Source organism: Toxotes jaculatrix, chromosome 14, assembly GCF_017976425.1.
Source record: "Toxotes jaculatrix isolate fToxJac2 chromosome 14, fToxJac2.pri, whole genome shotgun sequence".
In the NCBI taxonomy this organism is placed as follows: Eukaryota; Metazoa; Chordata; class Actinopteri; family Toxotidae; genus Toxotes; species Toxotes jaculatrix.
The window spans coordinates 7,666,550-7,690,179 of NC_054407.1; the positions used below are offsets into that span (position 1 = coordinate 7,666,550).

At 42.9% G+C, this 23,630-nt stretch overlaps 1 protein-coding gene across 4 annotated transcripts in view; it reads right to left on the reverse strand.

Moving 5' to 3' along the window:
- Positions 1 to 23,296, reverse strand: part of tnk2b (tyrosine kinase, non-receptor, 2b) — a 31,796-nt gene extending 8,500 nt beyond the window's left edge. The window contains exons 1-14 of one of the 4 annotated variants that reach the window (XM_041054470.1): positions 23,213 to 23,296; positions 11,046 to 11,223; positions 9,376 to 9,446; positions 5,534 to 5,803; positions 5,217 to 5,369; positions 4,383 to 4,546; positions 3,240 to 3,359; positions 2,745 to 2,871; positions 2,396 to 2,542; positions 1,930 to 2,024; positions 1,634 to 1,828; positions 1,233 to 1,324; positions 761 to 883; positions 48 to 481 (exon numbers count right to left, since the gene is read on the reverse strand). In XM_041054470.1, the coding sequence (XP_040910404.1) occupies positions 48 to 481; positions 761 to 883; positions 1,233 to 1,324; positions 1,634 to 1,828; positions 1,930 to 2,024; positions 2,396 to 2,542; positions 2,745 to 2,871; positions 3,240 to 3,359; positions 4,383 to 4,546; positions 5,217 to 5,369; positions 5,534 to 5,803; positions 9,376 to 9,446; positions 11,046 to 11,223; positions 23,213 to 23,296 (2,253 nt within the window). Of the gene's footprint in view, positions 1 to 47; positions 482 to 760; positions 884 to 1,232; positions 1,325 to 1,633; positions 1,829 to 1,929; positions 2,025 to 2,395; positions 2,543 to 2,744; positions 2,872 to 3,239; positions 3,360 to 4,382; positions 4,547 to 5,216; positions 5,370 to 5,533; positions 5,804 to 9,375; positions 9,447 to 11,045; positions 11,224 to 14,476; positions 15,007 to 23,212 lie in introns of those variants that run through there. The other 3 variants (XM_041054473.1, XM_041054471.1, XM_041054474.1) reach the window with 3 other exon arrangements.
- Positions 23,297 to 23,630: the final 334 nt, after the last annotated feature.

Genomic DNA, 23,630 nt, shown 5'->3' on the forward strand with positions numbered 1-23,630 from the left:
AAAATTTTAACATAGTGTGAAATATGTTGTATCACCTCCTACCGTACCTCCATATCATCTTCATCTTGGGCTACATCATCATAGGCTGGGGGCGGGGGTAATGGTCGTGCGTCCCAGTCCACTACTGGTGTGGGGTGAAGGGGGCGGGGCAACGATTTAGACGGACTCTGAGGTGGAGTCCGGTCCAGGATGTTCTCTGCTTGCAAAGCCAGCTTCGCCAGTGAGGGGATCTGAATTTCAACCACCGGGGAGGGGGACGGTGTGGACGGGGGGAACTCCTCTCCAAAGTCAATGAGGGACACTTCACTGTTGGGGTTGTAGCCTGAGCCTGTAGTCCGGCTACTCCCCTGTTTGGAAGCCGAGACCCACACAGCGGGTTTAAGTTTTAAGCCTTTGACTGAACCTGTTTTCCGAAGCGATAACCTCTTTAGTCCTGCAGAGGTCAGATCCTCATCCTCGTTTACTGGATCGTAGCAAGGCTCTGGAGACACAAACCCCACAATACATTTATTAATGTACTGAAAAACTGTAGGAAATGCTGACATTGACGCTTTCTAAGATCACTTCACACCACAAAATGCACTCGCTCCAAAAAAGTCTTGGAGTTTGAAGTTAGCCCTACAGTGCACAGCAACGACACTGCACACCTGTTAGAGGGACACAAGGGTGGAAAGATGGAGAGAGAAAGATGTTAAGAGACAAATTAAGTGACAGTAACTGCAAACACAGGCAAAGGAAAGACAAAAAATATGGGATGTACCTTTGAGGAGTGGAGCTAGGAGGGAACAGAGAGGGCAGGAGCAACGGGTGAGGAGCTGCTGAGAGAAAGCAGACTTACTCTTGATTAACACTGCTGGTTGAGGAGGGCGGGGAGGAGGCTCCTCTGGAGAAATAAAAAGACGCATACCGCCACCACAAAGGAGAAATAGAGAGGGGGGAAAAAATGACAGAAGCGAAGATAAAAAGATTAGAAAAAAAAGAAGCAAGCAAATGTCAGTTTGCATATGAAAGCTTTTCAAGCAGTCGTTAGAAAAATTAAAACGAAACATAAGCCGTCTTGGTGGTCCTTCTTCCAAAGCAAGGTCTACTCTGCCCCGGCTTTGAAATTTTAATAATTTTGTCTGGTAGAATGTGAACATGTACCTGAAATATGTAAAATATGATGAGAAAATTACTAAATAGATCGTGACTGTGGTATGGTTGAAGTCTGTACTGACAGCTCTTCCACTCACTTTTAGCTCGTCCTGGTAGCTGAGTGGGCCGAGTACCACCGAGGTCTAAACCCAGAACATCAGGAGGATCCATGGGATTCCCGAGGTACAAGCTGGAGGGAGGAGATGGACAGATTTTATCACAGTAGATGTCAATATAGCGAATGTTACTAACCTGTATGTCATCGTTTTGTATTTAGCTGGTAGAACTTTTAACATAATGTGCTACTGTCTTCTAGTGGTGAGTTTTATTGCAACTGCAAACCAGCAAAAACTAACGAGACAGACCACTAAATTCCCACATGGGGTATAATTATGATACATATGTATTAAGTGCTTTAGACGATGTAAAAACCTCTCTAGGTACCTTGTACTAATTTCACACAACACTAAAAGTTAATAAACTAGAAGATGGTCCTTACTCGTCAATCCTGTCAGGGAAGCCCCAGCAGCGATTAGGGTTTGTGTCTCCATGTCCTGTGTGGATGAAGCTGTTCTTGAGTGGCCGGCTGATATCGTGAGCTGACAGACCCGCTACCGAAGTCACCACGTTTCTGGGGAACTGTCCGACCTTGAGAGTACGCTTGTTTTGACCCCTCCACCAGTAGTTCTCTGCCCTGAAAGACAGAGAGTGAGGATGAAACAGGATGATCCACGCTTTAGGGCATAGTTAAATAATCCCACTGGACATTTAGAAATAGTGCTTATTGATACACACCTTCCCTCTATGATGGTGATGACATCATTGACCTGAATCTGCAGTTTGTCAGGCTCGTCAAAGTCCTGCAGAGCACACATGTCTGTGGGCATGGTCTGAAACACACACACACACACAGGATACACCGTTTTAAAACAGCAAACTTTTAAAAGTGGGACACATTGTAAGCTGCTTCTCAGTTATTTCAGCTGAGGGCACTTCTCAGTTTCTTCTCTGGAATCAGTCCACTAGGTGGAGCTAAAAGCCCATTTATCCAGAGATTGTTGTGTGAACACTGGCTTGTGTGCAAGAGAGATGTCATGACTGCCAATTATGTGTCTTTTGTGCTTTGGTTTTCATGGAGATGGAGAGTTAAGTAATCCTTAACAGTAATAAAAAAAAAAAAAAAAAAAAAGAAAAAAAAAGAAAGCCCCCATATTGAACACTGGATAGACACCACTGGCTGCCCAATTGACTTCCTTCCTACCTCAAGCAGGAACTCTCTCAGGGCGACAAAAGTAGGTCTGTCGTCTGGTTTCTGTGCCCAACACTGCAGCATGACATTATAGATATCCTGCGGACAGTCCTCTGGCTTAGGGAGTCGTTCACATTCTTTATCAATCTTGTGCAGAATCTAAAGTAAAGATGTTTTTTTTCCCCACAAAAGAGAGAAAAATGAATGACAGAAGAGGAAAGAGGACAATTGGAAAAATGTATCAGTGTAAAAGTGAGAACATGTGACTGGTTATGTGGGTCTACCTGATTCTTTAGCATAAAAATATTTATGTATACACTATAAATAATATATTTCCATTTTATTTTCTGTATGTGTTTACCTGGCTTCCATTAAGACCCAGCCAAGGCTCCTGACCATGTGTGAACATCTCCCAGAGTGTAACTCCAAACATCCATGTGTCTGTAGCATGGGAGAATGTTCTGGTCTTCAGACTCTCTGGGGCACACCTGAAAGCACGAAAACCAAACTATATAAACCACTTATCTACAGTGTATGTCCATTCAGAGGTAAAGCTCTGATTCTTTAAATGGGGCCTCTCTTATAGAAAAAGAGAAATTTAAAAGGAACTTGAAACTTTAACACAGTTCAGTATGCTTGTGAATAAAATACGAGCAAGACAGATTTCTAACTTGTTGCTTGGCTGACACAGAATTTGGCAAAGAAACCAAAAAAGCTGAGCAAGCCTTGTTTTATTAACAGCAGGGCTGGAATGCAGATTTGACCAATCAAATGTCTCTGTGGAAACTTTCTGCAATAAAATGAGTGAGGTTCACATCCTAACCTCTAAAACCACTCATATCCTCAGTCTACCCACCATGCAAAGGGGACCTTGCGATGTTCCTGCATGACATAGTGCTCGTGGTTGTTAGGCAGAGCCCTCATCAGCCCGAAGTCACCGATCTTCACTCTGTGAGCTGACGCCAACAGGATGTTCCTGAAGAGACAGAGTCAAATATTTAATGTTTTGCTTTTAAACATACATGCTTGTTATACAGTACGGCTTTAGAAATAGTCACTGTAACCTTCTTAACACTGCATCTCATAGATGTTGAGTGTTGTGGGAAGTTAAATCACCAGAGTCTTAACAGTGTTCCCTGCTCTCCACACACAGTAATAACAACAATCAAGAATAATGTGATGATAGCAGCTAATCTGTTGAGCAGAGAAAGAAAAGCGATCCCTCATCAAATTGAATCTGACCAAAAAAAATAAAGAAATAAAGTAAATTACAGCATCATTTTGGTGAATTGTTATGCTAGTAGGAAAAAAAAAAAACATTATAGAAGAGCTGCCCTTAGTGATGCCTGTTGACCTAAATCCACCAAAAAAATGGGATCATTTTGATGGTCAATCTTTAGCCACATTCAAGATCCCACCACATTAAATATACTCTATGTGCCATTCAATTACAGTACACTTAGCACAGTGTGTGTACTGTAGGAGAACACAGGTCCCATAGCAGATTTTCATTGTAGTCATCAAATAAATATGGACTGTATGAGGAAAACAATTAACTGTCTCACAGGCTATAAAACCAGCAGGACTTCAGTGGTCCAGTTTCAAACCACAGCTTTTAAAATCTGCTTAGTGTTTGGTGTACTATCACAGTCATAAGTAGTCATGACCATTTTATTACAACTTTAACAGGGAAAATGACTCATTTTTACCAGACATTAAGCTTTTTCTCAAGCATCTAAATTGTGTGAACACTTAAGTGAAAGTGACTAGTTTGGGAAAGACCAAGAACTTAGACCACCCAGTAAAACTAGCCAACAACTGACTCATTTTCCTTGTGGTCCAAGTAATGGCCTGTAAATTTCTGGGTGGAGGAGAAGGAGAGGCAGTATAAATAATTCAACATACCAGTAAAAAAAATAACCTGAAAGAAAAATATGTTTTATAGAGAATTAAGTGAATATACTTAAAAAGGCACTTTAAAAAGATCTCCTTCCCCTACCTGGCTGCCAGGTCCCTGTGAATGAACCTCCTCTGCTCCAGGTAGGCCATGCCACAGGCCACCTGTACAGCATACTGACACAGAGTGTGGATCAGCACTGGACCCTGCGGACGAACGCATCGCAAACGCTCCAGCAGAGAACCCAGAGGAGCCAGCTCCGTCACCTGCCAAACAGGGACAGAGAGAAAAAGAGCGTGGGTGAAAAGAGGAAGGAGGAGAGTGGCAATAAATAGTCAAACCTAATACTAAATACTAAAGGGAAAGAGGAGTAGATGATGTAGATAAGAAAAAACAGAGGTGTGATTTATAGTTTAAAGAAGGAAAAAGAATGAGAATAAGATATGTTGATGTAAAAGGAGAATGTAATGTGCCACAATTAAAGAAACAAAAGAAGAGAAAGAGATGCTGGAAATAACTATTCATTAATATGGTCCAAAACCGAATCCAAAACCCCCCATAACTAAAAGGTAAGAAGACATGGGCTCAATACAACAAGGCTGAAATGTCAGGCCTTCTTTTAGCCCTCCGTCTACTTGCTCCCCTCCCTTCCTCTCTCCCTTATTTCCTCCATCTTCCCATCTCCGGTCATGGCAAAAGCCTTGACATGCCTGACCTGATTCAAATAGACTTTAAGGTCATAAAGCAAGCTGAGAGAGCGCCTGAGAGTGACGTTTGTGAGGGTGTAGGGTAGAGCACAGGGAAGCCAAGAAAAAAAAACACACACAAGTACACTAGGGACTGATCTACTCCTGCTGCATGTATCTACTGTATGTGTTTGGGTTTATCTCTTTGTATATTCCTCCCTGTGTGCATGCGTTTCTGTGTGTCCACTACCATCTTCATTGGGTGTGTGAGCACCACACCGTAGAGGCGAATGAGGTTCTGGTGGTCCAGGGAGTGCATGGCGTTGACCTCACAGATGAAATCCTCCAGAGCATCGGGCTGACTGAGCACATCTGTCTTCAGACACTTCACGGCCACATTCAACTAGAAGACAGTGTGAAGTTACACATCATAGTTTCAAATTCATTCAGTTAAAGTGATGTGAAATGTCCCCAGTCGTTCCTTTAAAAAAAAACAGCTTCAACATACAGCAGTTCTTAGTCTTATTTAGAGAACTGAATTATTTTGACAAGCATAGGTCTCCTCACCACCTTCCCTGATGGTGTCAGCCACTCTCCTCTCTTCACCACGCCAAAGGAGCCATCCCCAAGCTTCTCAAACAAAGTCAAGTCCTTCTCTGGGATGAGACAAGTCAGAGCTTGCTGCTGTCCATCAAGGGGAGCACTACCACCAGACTGTGTGGTCAAGACTCCCTCCCCCAGGCCCAGGGGAGGTGTGGGAGACAGCTTTCGAAAGGAGGAGGCTGGCTGGCCCTGTTGGGGGAAGTCTCCTCCGTCTGGGCGCTTACCACTAAACACCTAGAGAGGAACAGACACCAGATAATCGTTTACAATTCTGAACTTCAACTGCTCAACACTTGCTCATTCGCCAAGTTAACTTGTGAGACTCGTTTTTCTTCTGAGTAGAAAGAGAGCGTGTGAACCAGAAACCCTAAAGTCTTACCTGATTGATCTGTCGACCAGATTTTCACTTTGAACTCAAAAAATGAAGATTCTCAGTCATCCAGGTCATGGTATTTCCAAAAGCTATTTCTTCTTCAGAACTGAAGAGGCCTTTCCAATGAAAGGTGAAATATCTTCAAGAACCTCAGTTAAGTCCAGGTGCCTTTCTACAGCTAAGTGGATGGTCTTAAGTACCATCCCACATGAGACCCCATGATGTGCTCGTCATTTAGGGTGCTCTGTACAAGTGTAAGTTCCATGCAGCTGTCCGTACATTTACTCGTATGCTGCTCAAACTAAGATAAACATTTAACCATACAGACGTTAACAACTTTAAAGTTAAACTTTATTTAGGATCACATATACTCCTCAACTTCCGTCTCTCTCCAGCGGAAACAGTAACTTTTCGTAACCATGGTTTCGTATCAGCATATTGTACACAGCATAGGTTGTATAAGTAACAGCGTGGGCAGTGAGGTGGCAGACTCATTACATTCACTCCACAGTAGGCCTAAGCCTATGGAGAAAAATACAACTTACTCCCAAGTTTCTCTGGTGGCATTTCTTTTTGTGTGTGTGTGTGTGTGTGTGTAAACATCTGTGGCAACACTAGATGGAAGTATGTTGCATTGTTCCAGAGTGATAATATTGTGTGTTTTCACATTCTTTCATTCATTTTGTGATATCAGCAACAGTGGCAGCAAAGAGGAGATTTACACTGGAAATGTCTTTGCTCAGAGATAACTCAGCTTTTGTTCCACCTGCTGAATGATACCTACTCTAGCCCATATAGCTCCTGTGTGTAGTTACAATTTTTATGGAGGCGTCAGCTTTGGCGGCAGCCTCTGCATCCCTACAGAGCCACTAAATCCACTGTAGGTGCTGAAACACTTCCCAGCTCAACCACAATTCACCCTTCAGCATAAACAGCGAGCCTCGTCATCCAACCTGCTTTCTCCTTTGCTATTGTAGGTGCATATCTAGCCACTTGATGTGTGTGTGTGTGTGTGTGTGTGTGTGTGTGTGTGTGTATGTGTGGTGTGTGTGTAGTGTAAGGAATGTGCGGTTGGAAAGCAGAGTCAAGTCATGGCCAGCATCCAGCAGTCAGACCACTTTCACAGAGGAACCACCAGTGATCCCCAGGCTCTTATCTGGGCCTGAGGGCACGTGGAGCTGCCTCTCTACCTCCAACATGCACACACACTCTAAACCATAAATACAGACACCAGCTCTTACTCTAAGTGAAACATCTGTGTATATTTTGAATAATGAATGTGCAACACATATAGTGAAATGTTTTCAGTAATAACTAATAGTCCGTCAAAAACTATGCATATGTATCAGAACAAACGCAAACACACATCAATAGGGAGAGAGAGGAATTACTTAGCTGTTAGGAAGAACTCATTAGGAAGCACTATTAGATTTAGTGAATGTTTCTGTGTGCATCCATACGTATGTGTGTTTGTGTGAGTCCTTAAGCGCTTTCAGTTCCCCTAAATTTGAACCCGTATAATGTGTGTGCTCTGCAGAGCCATTAAGGCAAAGCTTTGTTTAGAGGCCCTAAATAAGACTGTTTACCAAAGATAGGAATGCACAGGATTGGGTGCTGATATCAGATAATGGGGACACAGAGCTAAATTAACATAGCAGTTAAAAAAACAAATAAACTCCCCAAACCTAATATCTAACATCAGTTAATGAGCAGCATGTGAGATATTAAATAACTGTCTTTCTTTTGGGTAAAACAATAACTATTAACTAACTATTTTAGTTTAAAACATTAAAAAATCTTGTAAGATCAACAGAATAACCTGAAGCAGAGTTTTGACATCTATATATTGTCTTGCACAGATATCTACTGAGGTTAGCATGCTAACCAGCTAGCCCTGTCCTGTTCGGTGTCATAATACCACTTTGTACCTCAAGAGGCGATAGTGTCCCCGTAGCGTCCTGTCTGCCTTCAGGTCAATCCACCAGGATTTGTCCCGGTATGAGACTGGTGGACGCTGGACACCCAGACTTTCTGGTAATATGCTGCCCCCTACTTGTTTGGCATATGAGCTGGACAGTGGGTGAATTCTCACACATTGCCCCTTTAAAGCAGTAAGTCAATGTTTGTCCAACGAAGTGAATGAATGAAACAAATGTGAACTCATTACTGGCTCATGAACAAAGGTCAGTATTCAGAAATGGTATCGTCAGTAAAAAAGGGGTGTCAATGGGTGCCCAGTGCCAAACATATTTGACTGGCCCGATATAAACAGTAGCGAGGGGTGTGTGGTTTCACATTCACACTGGACCAGACATGACATAATGCTGCAGACCTTTTTAAAAACACCACCTCTCTGTGGTCACTGTGTTTCAAATAGGAGGCTTGAAATTCAAAAGATTCTGACTATGGCAGAGCAGCACACACACACACACACAGCAGGCTGAGGAAGCAGATTACTCAAGCTGAAGATGGTGCCAGACGCGGAAACAGACAGGTGTAATTATAGACGGCAAGCACCGTCCTCTGGGCACCACGACATCCACTGAGAACAGCCAGCACACACACATGCATATACACACATATTCACACACACACTCGCCCACACACAGCACTGGCAACATCTGCCTCGTGCCTCACACACTTCATTCCTCTGAGCCTTGTGCGTGTAGGTGTACCAGTCTTCTGTGTGTGTAGGTTGTGCAGAAAGTACCTTTTGATTTTTCTATATTTAAGTCTTAAAAGAAAGTTGTTGAGTAATCGTCATGCGTGGTAGTGTCTCTTTAAGAGAGACATTTTATGTTTCCTGAGACAACATTTCTGTGAATGCAGCACGCTCCGATTCTCTGAATCTGTGTGTCACCAGCTCTTGTGACTTGACTCGTGTGTTTATGTGCTCGTCTGTGTCTGAATGTGGACGTGCTCATCCTCATGTGAAGGGTGAATCTGTCTTGTTCTCGGGAGGAATGTTCCCTACAGATGCACACACATCTGTAAGGAACAGATGTGTTTTTCTTTCCAAAAGTAGTCAGAGAACCAATCAAGGAATCTTTCCCCAAACTGTCTCCTCTTGCCCAGAAAAGCCGTATCCTAAAACCGTATCCTAATTTAATGCCACATCTGTAGCTGCATTATAGCAAATATGTCTGTTATTATACTATATACTCCGTAAAGAAACTGATGATGCCAAAATTCGTTCTGCAAGGTGTTTGAAAATGTGATCACATTATTTATAGAGACATAAACTGTGGTCAAAGTGTCAAAATTCTGCCGTCTATTGTCACTGTGACAGACAGACAGACAGACGCCACTGTGGCGACATAATGTCAAGCATACCATGTACCATAATAAATGAGCTGTGTGTGTGTGTGTGTGTGTGTGTGTGCGTGTGTGTGTGCGTGTGTGTGTGTATGTTGTGCCTGTCTATATCTGTCACCTTGCTCATCCAGGACTTGCGCTTGCACATGGCTTTCCTCCTTTTCACAGCTTCCCACAGTCGTCTCTGCCCTTTATTGAGAGAATAAAAGAAAAAAAAGAGATGAATACATTGATGGTCAGTGGTAAAAGATATACAAGAAGATGAAGACTGCAGCTGCCTCTTCTGCTATGTGTATTCTTGCATTGTCAGGTCCCACAGGGTCAGTTAAGAGCTGAGTTACAGAAGGTGTCGTATATCGAATTTCAAGTGATCTCCTATAATTGGACTCAGAGCAGCTTTGTATGAAATGGGAATGAAGAGAAAACACAAAGAGTAGATAAGAAACAAGGGAGAAACGATGGAGGACAAACTCACACTATATGTGAGCAGAGACTGGAGATAACGTGTGAAAAAAACAGAACTACAGATACAGGGAAAGAGAAAAAGATTGAGAGCCTGGAGAACAAGAGAGGAGAGAGATGTGAGTAAATACATGAAGAGGAGAAGTGGGTGTAATTAGTCTTAAGCGGCGCTGAAGCTGAGGCCCTGAGGGTTTCAGTAACTGGATTTAGAACATTACTGCTGCCATCCCCTTCACATACACACATCAGAGACAAAAGACTTGTCCCCTACTATTGTACCTAATTACCAGTTGTGACTTTAAAATGATATTAGGGGTATTAGTGATGGAGGATTTGCTCCGGCTCTGCTGAGCGTGAGCCAAGTGACACACTGCCATTGCTGCAAGCAAAAGTAGTACCTCAGGCTATATATATATATATATATATATATATATATATATATATATATATATATATATATATATATATATATATATATTCATTTAACTTAGCTTTTAATCTCCCTGCTCTGTATAATTAATGAGTGAAATGACATTTATGAGGCAGACAGTACTACTGCATTAAAAAAAAAATAGGTAGCTCTGCCACTCTAAAGGTATACTTGATGACATGACAGTTGATCAGGGAAAAGACAGGAGCTGAGGAGACGAGTGATGCCTGGCTATGATTATTCAGTAAAGGGAAAGAGGAGCTAACGGTCAAAACAGCCAGGCAGTTAGACAATAGCATTCTTGGCAGAGATTCACTCTCTGATCTGTCAAATGGATTTTTACCACGAAATGATACTTGCTTATCTGCCAAAGTGAAACAACCAAGCCACAGTTTAAAATTAGTACTATCTGGCTGGTGTTCAGCTATGCTAATGGCTATGTGAGGCTGTACTTAGGCACTGCAGTGCTCCAAGCTAAATGCTACATTAATATCTGCAGCCCATGGTTAACATGCTAACATGCTCACGATCACAATGCTAATAAGCTAATGTTAACCATGTTCACTGTATTAGTTTAGCAGTAAACACAAAGTACAGCTGAGACTGAAGGGAGTCATATTGGTTTTTCAGGTATTTGGTCACAAACCAAAGTAGTGAACAAAGTATTGTAATATTTAAGGGATCACCAAAGGCGTTAGAGTTTATCCTAGGGGGACTCTGATTATCTGTAGCACATAGCTGTCAGGATATTTCACTCAAAACCAAAACTGTGGTGGCACTAGATGAAAATTAGAGGGATCACCAAAGTCATTAGGATTCATCCTCTGGGAACCAAGAATGTCTGTCTGCTAATATGTGTCTTTAGCACAACAAAACTTCCACGCATTCTGTCTCACCAGGTCGACCCATGCCAATCTTCTCCAGGTCTTCGTTCTTGACATAGTCAAAGTGTGACAGCCGTGTGACGTTAAGGTCATCTCTGATCCGCAGGAAGTACTGCTGCAGCTGCACCTCCATCAGCAGCTCCAGCAGCCATTCTGTGCCTTCCTCACACTGCATGCTGCTGCCCAGTTTCTGCAAAACACACACACACAGAACAGGAAAACTGAGTTTAAATCGTTCAACATTCAATATTTATTTGACAGTTTTTTCAATGCTTGGTCCAAAATGTGCAAAATACAGCCAGAGGGAAAGCCACAGAGCAACAAACAAAGCATTCTTTTCAGTTTAAAAAAATGGAGGAAACTGAGCTCAGAGTCATTGTGTGCTCTCCGGTAATTGTTTACAGCACAATAAAATACTTCTTAGATGCTCAGACATTGACTTTTACAGTCTCTGTACCTAACAGGTAGCAATGTGAATATACACTCAAATACACACACAAGAAGAAACAATTTCATGACACAAGAAACGAGATTTTACTTTAAATGTATTATGATTACACAGATCCTATATCACTGTGGTGTTAATAAACCACCTGGGCTGCAATTTATCTTGCATTCAAATGACACAAAGTAGATTAAATACATACTCTGGAAACAGACAGTTGTGTTTTTTTGGCAGCCTTGCTGCAGACAGTTCGCAGACATCACAGCAGACAGAGATACATGAGATGAATGACGTGCATCTGGTGTCCATAAGTGTCAGTGAAGACAAATGGAAGGCTCCTAAACAATCTGACCACAATATATATACTACATCCCTCCATACAACACGGAGTCAGACCATCAATCTTCAGTGTCAAAACACAACATACCAGCTTAAAACGTCATCCATCACTGTCTGCTTAACGTAACCAGCTGAAGCACCAAATTTAGCTGGAGTTCATCTTAAATCCTGATGAGCTTTTAGTTAAAATGATGGAGTTAAGTTTAGTATAAAAGCCGGAACTTGGAAAACAACCCCAAGTAATTCATCTACTCATCCACAGCACCTGCTCATACTGGTCCACACTATTATTCCCAGGCTCTAAGGGGAAGTGAATCTGTAAATCAGCCTAATCAACACAAAAATGACAAACATTCCTAATCTGCAGAGACTGACAGGGAGACCTTTAGGGTGGGAGCTCTGGGGCGTAGGGGTCACTCCACTGAGTAGTAATTGCACTCTGTGAATGAGGAACTTCCTGTGCTGGCTGAGGCAAGGTTACAACGTCCAGAGGAAAGTGTCAGAGGGGTCACAGCTTCCTCTCTGTCATTTAAACTTCTTAATGGGCTTGGTTAGAGGTCACTTCCTATTGCTTAATGACTGTGGTCAGAAGAGTTGGACATGTTTTTCTCTCGCACATACAAACACACACCTAATGCTGGGCCATGAAAAATACAGCTTGCATGGGACCAAGTCCTAAAGTCTGAATATATATATCCACCATTCTTTTTCAGAATGAGTGGCCTTGTATTTTCCATGAATATTAGATGCAAGGTCTAACAGAGGCCAGTCTGCTGGGATCCCCAGTCCCCAATGCTTATGCCAGATGTCTGTATCCTGATACAAATTCATTGCAGTGCACATAAAAGTGTGTTAGCCGATATCTCTTTAGCTGTACACACATGTGGCTTTTGGCTCTCCGCGTCGTCCATTTGTTTCTGTTAAAAACTCACACTGTGAGAACGTTCTTTGATGTTAGCCTGTACAGAAATCCTCTTGCTTGTTGGAAGCAGAAATAACAGGTACTACTACATAGCGAGTAAACAGCCTAAGGCAATATAATATAATATAATATAATATAATATAATATAATATAATATAATATAATATAATATAATATAATATAATAACCTGTAAGAGCCTGGAGTTATTGTTGAGGGATGCAGGGTAAAATGAGTGCTGGTAGTGCCTGTGGCTTTAGGATTAACTACAGCTGCAGTCATTTGAATCCATCTCCATATTTTGCATTTTGCTGCATCATGCCCGACCCTTACCCTGAGAAAGACGATACAGCAGTCTGTTTGGCTGGTCCACTACGTGCTAAGCTGCACCAGAGGCTCCCTCACCATGTGGCATGTTTATTTGATCTGCAGTTCACACTTGTGGAGTTTAAAGCCCAAGTTTTCCCTGAAACCAACAAACCAACTTGTCCATATTTTTGTATGAAGTACAAAATATTCCTCTCTCCCTTAAGTGGCGTCAACCACAAGCTATTACTCCCCTTATCCTCCACAACGCAGTTCCGAGTCTGATCTCCCCTGGCAGTCAACATGCAAGTGTTATTTCACTGGACGGTGCCAAAGACGCAAGTCAGCTTCCTCCTGGGCCTCTTTCCATGACAGTGTCATATCTGAGGCATGTGGGTTCAAAATCAAGGTGCTAAAGCCCTTATATGCTTTCTCAGTCAGCTTGCTACCTAATTTACAAACTCATTAAACAGGCGCATATATCTTTTATGTTTTACAGTTTGCTTTGAGATGGGTGCTGCATGGAAAAAAGGTGTCATACATCCATTAATAGAGGTGCTTAAGATGGGCTGTGACTAATCTAATCACTAATCTCTGACACTATCAAATCACACATTTAGAGGAGAAAATCAGAGAGGTGTCCTTCCTTCCTTTCTAATAGAGTTATATGCAAAGCGTCTTAGTTTGTATCTTGATTTTTTCTGTATTGGGATGAAGAGGAAGATGCACACTGAGGAGGTGTGAGGAAAAATGCTATATTCAAACCATTAGGTGTGACTTGTGGAAGGACTCTGAGGAATCCAGCCAGAGCCAGAGGTCCTGTAGTAGGACTCTAGATGGTGTTATGTCTAGAAATTATGACAAGGGGTAGAAAATATGGAAAGCAAAGAAAAACCAAAGACAGAAACACAGCGAGTCTGACACAGAGAGGGGAAGGAGGGATGTCGGAATTTATATGCAGAGAAACAACATGATGTCCCTACTGAGAAATGCCTCTGGTCTGAACTCATTCCTCATGGTGGTGGAGAAATGCACATACAAACACGCACGCACACACACACACACGCACACACACACTCCTGGCCAAAGCCATGTCCTGTATCAGATCTGTTCTGCTCTAACATCCTGCTACAATAACAACAACCCTCCCAGAGGACGGCCTCAGTCCAGCTGGTGAGTCCACACACACACACACACACACACACACACACACACACACACACACACACACACACACACACACACACACACACACACACACACACAAAGCTGACCTCCACCATACCATGCTCATGATACAAATGCTGTATTCTAACACTCGAGTAAACCACATGATCCTGACTATAGTTACAGCTCTCCATGCCATATTACTGAAGAATAAAATCCCTGAGTAGACAGGCAGAGTATAGACATCAGACAGACACCAGACTTACTCGATATACGTGAAAGTGTGCCAGGAAGGGGAATGACTTTTTCAGCTTGTCAAAGCGTCGCATCCTGAATTCCTTCGTCTGGATGAGTGTTAGGTGCAAAAAAAAAAGAAAAAAAGTGTGTGTGTGTGCACGTTTTAAATGGCCAGAGGTGGCTGCTTGTCTTTTAAACCAGTACCAGAGCCACGGTCCTCCCAGTCTGACGTTCCCAGTCTCTGATGGAATTCTAAGAAGCGCACACGCTCCTTGGATCCAGACCCACGGCTCCGAACCCAAGAGGGGGAAGAAAATCTTCCTACGATCCAGTACTCAAATCTACAACATTCCATGGCGGGGAAATCCTTCTGTAAGCCCCTTCTTTACCTTCAGCTCCCTCAAGAAGGCAAAGAGGCATTCATGTGGCACTTCAGGGTGCAAAGGAGAACTCAGACAGTATTAATAATATGTGAGAACAGGCTGTAGAGTGATTACGAGCTGCTGTTTGTGGCAGAGAAAGCCTCCCAGCTCTGCCCTCTGCCCAGTCCAGACATGTGTCCTCCTCACACAGCAATGAGCCAGTGATCCAAAGTTGCAGAACTTCACAAATAAGTCACTCCTCCTCCTTCTTCCTCCCTTCCTTTCACTCCCTCACACAGACTCTCTCTCTCTCTCTCTCTCTCTCTCTCTCTCTCTCTCTCTCTCTCTATCTGTGTCTCTCTGTCTTTGCGCGTGCAGCTACTGTCTGTTTGCTTTTCCATCCTTCCATCGAGCGTGGGGCTAAAAATAGGAGCGACTTCTCCCCAATTCAGTCGCTCGCCAGCTGGGTGGGCAGCGGGGATGTGAGAGTTGGTGTGAGTGAGTGTCTCTGGTTTCACAGTTTAGGGTACAACGAGATGTCTAGTTTGTTTACAGCCAGCTTGTGTGTGTTTGAGTGTGTGGCATATTTGTTCTCTTCTTCCTCTGACTTGAACCTCGGTCAGTGTTTCCTCCAGTTTTCTCATGTACCCCCTTTCCTACCTCCTCCTGCTGCACTGTTCCCTGCTCTGCTCCTCACCCTATCTTTCTGCTACCCCCCCCCCGCAGGCAGTCAGACGGTCCGTGCAGTGCAGAGCAGTGAGTGGTGCAGAGGACAGAGGCTTCATGGTATTCAGCCCAGAGGAGCATTTGATCCAGGGCCAAGGGGTTACATTCAACTGCAGGATGGAGAGCTTGTTTCCTGTGATGCAACCCCCTCAAACACACACATATACACATGCACATACATACACATAGACGCACACACGCACACTCACAACCACTCTTTCCCCTTCTCCACTACTCCCTCTTTCCTCGTCTCTCAGCTTGCTTATCTTAAAATTCACCATGGTGAAGAAATTTGACTTTTTGGACTTGTGACTGTCACTGTCACTGAAACCACTGGGTTTGAGTGAGACAGCAATCTGAGTATAAAGACTCTTTATCCCCAGATTTCCAAGTAACAAACTGGCTGTGAAATTTCTAAGGGATTATATATAAAATGAAGATATTACCGCTCCAGACTGTACCGAACTCAGCCACCAGGCTTTTAACAACATCTAAAAGAAGTGACTGTGTTTTAGATGTGATTTCAAGATCTTCTTGTGTTGACTTTAAGGCACTCTCTCTATGCTATGTATCTCTTGTCTTAGTTGCATATGAGCCAGTACACAGCCGGAGATCCTCTGGCAGAGGTGTTTTATCTTTTACTGAGTAGCAGCTGAAAACTGGAGGTTACAGAACATTTGCAGTCAGAGCCATGAAGCTTTGAAACAAGTTGAGGAAATCAGCTCAGCAGAATCAGTGGCTGCTTTTAAATCTATTCTTAAAACACACTTTTATCTGAGAGCTTTTCCTGATTTTACTTGATTTTTATTGACTGCTCTTTTGCTGGTGACACTGTCATTGTTTTTATGATCTCTTTGTTTTGGAGTTGTTTCCTTAGTTGTCGTAAATAATTGACAGATTAATTGATAATAAAAATAATCATTATTTATTGTTCTATAATCAACTGCAGTCTAGACCTTTAAAGTGTCTGTATGGAGTTTTCAGCACTGTGCTTGGAAAGCTGCAGCAGCTTTGCTTGCAAACCACCATGGCACAGGAACAGTAGACTAAATCCACTTATCTACTGTTTATACAATCACACACACACACAACACTACATCAGCTTACAAGAGTACAAACAGAGACGCCTGGTGACTGCTGACTGAAACCTTAATTTAGAGCTAAAAGTGAAAAGCGGTTGTTTTAACAAGACCTGCCCAGGCCACCTAATAGCACTTAATTCCCTCACTCCCCTCCCTTCTCTCTGACGTCTATTCTGTCTTTAACCACTGCAGCGTAAACCTCCTGCCCTCACCCTTCTCCGCCCTATCTTTCACTCCTTCATTAATCCCTGCTCTCCTCCCTCCCCTGGGCCTGGCTGGCCCGTTGCATTTTCTTCTTTATTTGGTGCTGCCTTTTATTTCCTGCCTCTAATCCTCCAAAAATGTTATCTCTCTCCCACTCTGCTGACTAAACAAACCCTTACCAGCTGCTTTTCAGACCCTTAGAAGAAGCGAGCCCCCTCTCATTCTGTCTCTCATCAGACACTGTTAGGCTTTTGGTTTTTTTAATTTCACAGATTTCAGCTCCGTCTGCTCATTGCTTTTCTTTGTTCTTTTATAGTTAATCGATCTATTCAGCATTTGACTCTGCTTTTGCTTTTCTCTTTGGGGTATCTCTCTCTCTCTCTCTCTCTCTCTCTCTCTTTCTCTCTCTCTCATTCACTGCCACTGTCCTCTGCTATTAATTAGGACACTTTCTAGAGAAAGGAAGGGAGGTGAGCAGACAGTGGAGTCATGGAGGGAAAGGAAAGAGTAAACAACAACGAAATGGGAGTTGTCATAAAGCATCTGACTTTGATTAAAGACAGGACAGCAGACATTTCTGAAGAGCATGTTGTGCTGTGTACTGTGGTTTTGTTTATGAGTTTGTGGTTGGTGTGTTAGTTTGTGTTTGTGTGCCTCCATTCACAACAAGATGAGCAGGGTCTTTTTAGTGAGCTGACCCAGGAGCTATTATTTAAAAAAAAGAAACAGCTAAGATGTGCATTAAGATTTTAGAGATGTATTTTTCAGGCCATTGTGTCAGTCAGAAGATCATAAGCAGTTCATACACTGATCTAAGGACACTGCCTACATTTGCTAGTGTGTATGGGTAGTTTGGGTATTTTCCCTCTGTGTGATTGCCTACCTGTGTTAGTATACTATTGAGCACCTTGAGTTGGAGTCTGGTTATCAGAGCAGAGCAGCACCTCCTTCTGTTTCTATGCACGGTATTTATCATTACACAGTTCTTGCACAGCAGAAAGTATAACTGACAGCTGTGTTTGACCATTAAACTAAAAGAGCCAAAAAAAAAAAAAAATCCTGCGCACTTTATAAACAAAGTTTTTTACGTTGCAGTGAAAGGTCTCTACAGAGCCTTTTATTTTTCTTTCACGAATGCTTTATGAGAACTAGCTCAGAGGGCTGTCTGCTCCACTCTCCGTTATTTAAAGAGTTTAAGTGTGAATTCCTTCTGGACTCGTTCAGATTTCATCAGTTGTCTCATTCTCTCTCAGGTGACGTCATGAATCTGGCTCCAAATCATCAAGCACATAGGATGTGACAGGACAGGAGGGGAGGGGAAGCAGAGACCCATTCCTCTACTCTTTCCCCCTCTGAAACCACAATATGTACACACACACACACACACACACACACACACACACACACACACACACACAGAGTCTGGAAACACAACTCCCTGAAGTGAGTTATGCCATTAATGGCATAAAAATTCCCTGAAGTCCACGTGATCTCAGCTGGGAACTCTTTTATAACTATAAGTTGGCTAATGTGCTTCGACAGGGAATGGGTCAAGTAAACTCACCTTTATTGCTACAAACAACAGGAAAACTGTGTTTGCTTAAGTATAGGAGCAGTTATGTAACTCACATGAGCCTGTGATTGATTCTTTAACTAATTCATCATGGAATTCAAAATCTGAACACAAGAGAAAGAGCAGATTCTTAGCTAACGAAGCTGGACAAGGCAACAGTTCAAAATCCCTGTGGACAGACAGATCACGTTCAGGAAACATGGTGGCGACTGTAGAAGCTACTGTATGTTTAGTGACAGAGAAAGGTGAATGTGTGACAGTGCATCGGTTACTGTGCAGCAGAGCATTGGGTGTGTGATTTACATTGATGCTTGGTAGTTTTAAAAATCAGTGGAAGGAATGTGTCACAGCCCTGTCAGCTACCTCCTGACTAAGGAGATTAGACCAATAGGATTAATGGTCAGTAAGTCAACCTGCAGCTCAGCTGAGCGACCATTAGGTGGCACCAAATCTTACTATGGGGACTGGTGAGCGATCTAACGCACAGTCAGATGTACAGTGTTTTCATCTATCAGCTTTGATTCATATTGATCCTGGTAATATATTTAGGTGTTAGGCAATAGATATTATTAGAGATGACTTCAGAGCCCAAACACTATATTTTTCAAAGTCTGCAATGAGACTCACTCACTCACTGTGAAGGCCCAGCCACATGTCTCTTAGGTGTGTAGGCTGAGGTTTGCTTCCTCTAATCATTTTATTTCATCTCAGTTTTGACATTAATTGATGTTCACAGTTGTCATGTACAAGATAAACTGGGACAAACCGTTTCTTGCGCAAAGCTTTGCATTAGCTCTAAGCTGACATCTCCTTAACTGCCTTAGTTTCCCTCTGTCTGTTTCCTGTGTCCTGACGTGGCATTTCTCCAGTAAAGAGCCCAGGCATTGACTCACACATATACTATAGGGAACTATCTCCAGTTGATGTTAATGTTATTCCTTCCCTTTACCATAATATAATGTTTATTATTTGGCCTGACAGGCACAACTGATGTCCCTTTTTTCTCTTTATCAAACGCACAGTACTGATAGCAACCAGGATCCTGTGACATGGAAACACCTGATCCAGGTTTCTAGTTGTTCTCTGCTGAGCTCAAAGGTGCTTCAGTAACTTATGTATTAGTTAGGTTGCAAGAAAAAATAATGTTTGACTTTGTTAGTACAGATCATAAACTGTATTATCACTCGTCTTTTCCACTGACATCAGATAGAAAAGTTCAAACGGCCAGAGACCAAACTTTGTTCATTTTCAGCTGTTGGGTGACTCAGTAGTCTGCTCAGAAACGAGTGGCTGAGAGATGACAGGAATAAAGACACATCTGCACACATGACCAGAAACCTAGATGCCATTATGATTGTGATCAGAGACATGAAAAAATACATGTTTCTCATGTTCTATGTAAACACCATATCCCAAATGAGATCAAAACCAGGACAAGACTCTGTTGTATGTGTAAACGCTGTTATTGCTCATGCCTCTTGCTCAGTTACATTACTTTACCCTGCTGATTGTTAAATATGTTCATATTCAATTGAAAGTGGTTTGTTTCTCATAGACACTGAGATTTGGGTAAATAAAACCCTCACACTGCACCGTGTCGCTCTTGTCTGATTTGCTTGGACCCTCACACTCACTGTGAGGCAGCTACTGGCGGCCTGTCAAGTTACTCCTATCTGGCCTCCATCTCCCTCGCGTGCACTCACACAGACACACAAAGTAGTATGACTCACTAGCTGTACAACTGGAAAATGAAAGGATGCTAATACTGTAAAGCCCAAGTTAAATGCCTGACCGTGTTGACTGTATTATCATGAATTGACATCAAATTAGTGGCTTGCTGGCTAATGAGATTATGAAGAACAAAGCTCTGTGTGAGGTCTGCATGATGTCTGAGTACTGCAACACACATACACACAAACACACACACACACACACACACACACACATTAAGCTTGATTCTGTAACACGATGCTCACTGTACACAGACACAGGCATGCAGAGGCATGCACTCACATCGGCTGGATTCACACTGACGTAGTGTGTTGGGAATTAAGATAGCTTAGTGGATACGGATGGACACGCTGCCAGTGCATTTCTAAAATAAGTCGCAACCTTTTGGTGGCAAAACATCAATCTGTGGTTTGCTGTTGGATGCCAGAAGCTGACAGAGCAGAGTGAAGAAGCAGTAGAACAAACACGGTTAATCCCTGTTACAACTCTGCAAGCAAAACATCCACACACACACGCACACACGATGCCTCTGACGGAGGCCTGCATGCACAGACAGACAGAGATGCGTCATTTGTGATCTCACAGATAGTAACTGTCTGCCAAAGCCTGGCTTTTATTTTCTCCTTAAATCCCTTCACCATCGACAGCACCTCATCATTCACAGGGTACGGCGAGGATAGGCGTTATGTGGTGAAGAACTGACTGTGGGAATGAAAGCAGCTCTGGATACAAACAGGCCGACACAGAACATGTGTGTTGCTTTTTGTCAACAAAGGTTGTTGTGGTAGCTTGGCTTAGTATGCATAATGCCAGACAACCAAAACAACCCCCACCAACACTTGCCAACGCTGCCTCCACCCTGGAAATACACCCATCCTAAGCCATCCCTTCTCTGATCTACTAAAGCTGGTTAAAGAGGGGAAAGGAGGGTGTTAGTGAAAAATGTCGGTCAAATGTCGCGATTGACCTCCTGCGGTCAGTCAGCAGTGTGTGAACCAAAAATCTAGGACAGCATGTGCTACAATAAGATACATGGTGAATTTTTATTGTTCCTATTTATTATTCCCATTCCCTACTGTTTGAAAAAAAAAAAATATATAGCAGCTGCTCGGCAGTACTCCTGGACTAAACCAATGCAGCGTTTTCAGAGAGGGGTAGCGGTTGACCTACAGTAGTACAGCTAGCTCACTAATCCCCTCATGCTCCATAGGGGAAAAGAAAAGCAGAAACATATCAGCTTTAAGAATAAAACAATTTCTGTGTGTATTTCAAGGCAGTTTGTCTATTGCCCTGGTCCAGCTCCCCTTACATCTCTTACCTCTCTGTGTTTCTGATGGCGATGAGATGGCTGTACGCAGTGTATTAGGGTTGTGTGTGTGTCAAGACTAGAAAACCGCTGTATTCAGCACAAAGCTGCAGCTGTAGAAAGAGACTGATCTGATTCAGGAGGCCAGCAACCAGGACAGCTGCAGCGTCCACCGGCTTTAACTCTGCTGAACTAGCACACAGACCCTAAACACACAGAGTCCACTATTCATAACATTAAAACTGTTGCACAGATCAACACATTCATCCAGGCCATCATATTTTCTATACAAATACTCACTTACCCTTACTCACTTACTGACCTTTTTCAATCGACAAAAGATGTCTAACATCTCAAATGTTAGATGTTCTCTAAGCACAAACAACCACACAGGAACTTTCCCTAAATAAAACAATAAATCACATCATAAAACTGAGGAAATTCAAAGTTAAATTAGAAACACTCTGTTCACAGAATAGGAAAATATTCAGTGCTACACTGATCATTTTCATTTCAGCACATACAGTAATCCCATGCAAACGCAATCAAAGAAACGTTTCCATATGCAGTGACCAGGATATTTACTGAGCGGAACATGCTATAGTGTAAAATCAACTTGTGATTGCTCCTTAGTAAACAAGCTATGTAATGATGACACTATTTTTAAATTACTTCAAACCTAATTTGGCATTTCTGCAAGTACAGAAACTTTGCAACTGAAGTTTCTTGATACTTTTGGCAGGAATACACACACATACTAATTTATCTGCAATAAGTTAATATCGGACAAAATAGTGACCTGGCCACTATTTTGCCAGTTTTTCGGTACACATACGTCCAATACGGACCATATCAATAAAGTAAGCCCAGAGAGCAAAAGACAGGCTTCAGGACTGACAAACGGTGTAAGGTGTGTACTGACGTGTGTGGCTTCAGTCTAGCCGCACACGGCTAGGTTTTTTTTTGGTATGTCATCCTGTCTCTTTGCCACATTTCCTCCCCACAGCATGCTACCAGATTTTAAAAAGGCAAAAACAGCATAGTGGCAGTCGTATTGCTGGCCTCATCCGAGCGTAAAGAGAGGCTGCGCTTGTCAGTGCATCTCAGGCGTTGCGAAAGGATGTGGGAGTTTGCGGAAGAGGTGGGAGGGTATAAAATGTCGAACTTTGCCTGTCACCGTGCTCCTTCGGCAGCACTTCATCAATGAGCTCATGGTTCTGTATTCAATAACTCGGCACACACACAGGGCTGGTCTTGTGTGTGGGTGAGAAATGCTGTGTTTGTGGTGGTTGAGGAGGGTGCTGGTGACATATGAGTGTAAAAGAGCTGGTTCTGTGTGACAGATGAATGAGCACTCAGATCTGTGATATGGAGTTATATTACACAATCCAGGTTTTTTTTTTTTTCACTGCAGACGTGTGACCTGCAGAACTCGTAGCACAGGTGTTAGTAGTAACATGCTGGCTCTGTTCTTTTCAAGCGTCCCAGTATGCCATGGCAGTGTGACAGTGAGCCACCATGCACAGTGACAGCATCCTGAAACAGGCATTACTTCACGCAGCATGATTTTAATGTAATTTCTCAGAGCAGAAAATTACTGAAAATAATAGAGTATCACTGTGCATGCCCCGTGGTCACATGCTAAACCATTTTATAAACACGCTGACCTTTAACACTGACCTTTTCCCTGAAATTTCTGCTCACTGTTCATCTGTCATCCATGTTTGTCTAAAGCAGTGGATCCCTACAACTGTATAATCAAGGGAACTGTAGAGGTCTACCTCTTCGTCATCACTGGGCAGGTGTTGGTAGTCAGGCTCCGATGTCTCCTGCAGCCTCTGGTATTCTGCCGTCTCCCCCATCATGGGGCTCCACCAACCTGGCGGTATCTGCCCGGGGCTACGTGTCCTCAAAGTCCTCAGACAGCCACAGCTCCAGTCAGCGAGCAACCCACAAGCTTAGTCAGTCAGTCGGTCAGTCAGCCTGCCGTGAGCTCCACGCTGTCTTTAGGAAGACAAGTACAGTATTCTGCGTGTCATTCACAGTACAGTGTTGCATTATTTCAGAAAAGCTCGGCACAGTATTTCTAATCATTCAGCTATGTTATGCTGTCGCTCTGTTCTTCCAAATTCTCCCACCTTCATTGTCTTCCTCATTTAGGCTTAGTCAGCATTCGGTGAAAATGGGGCGGACAATGAG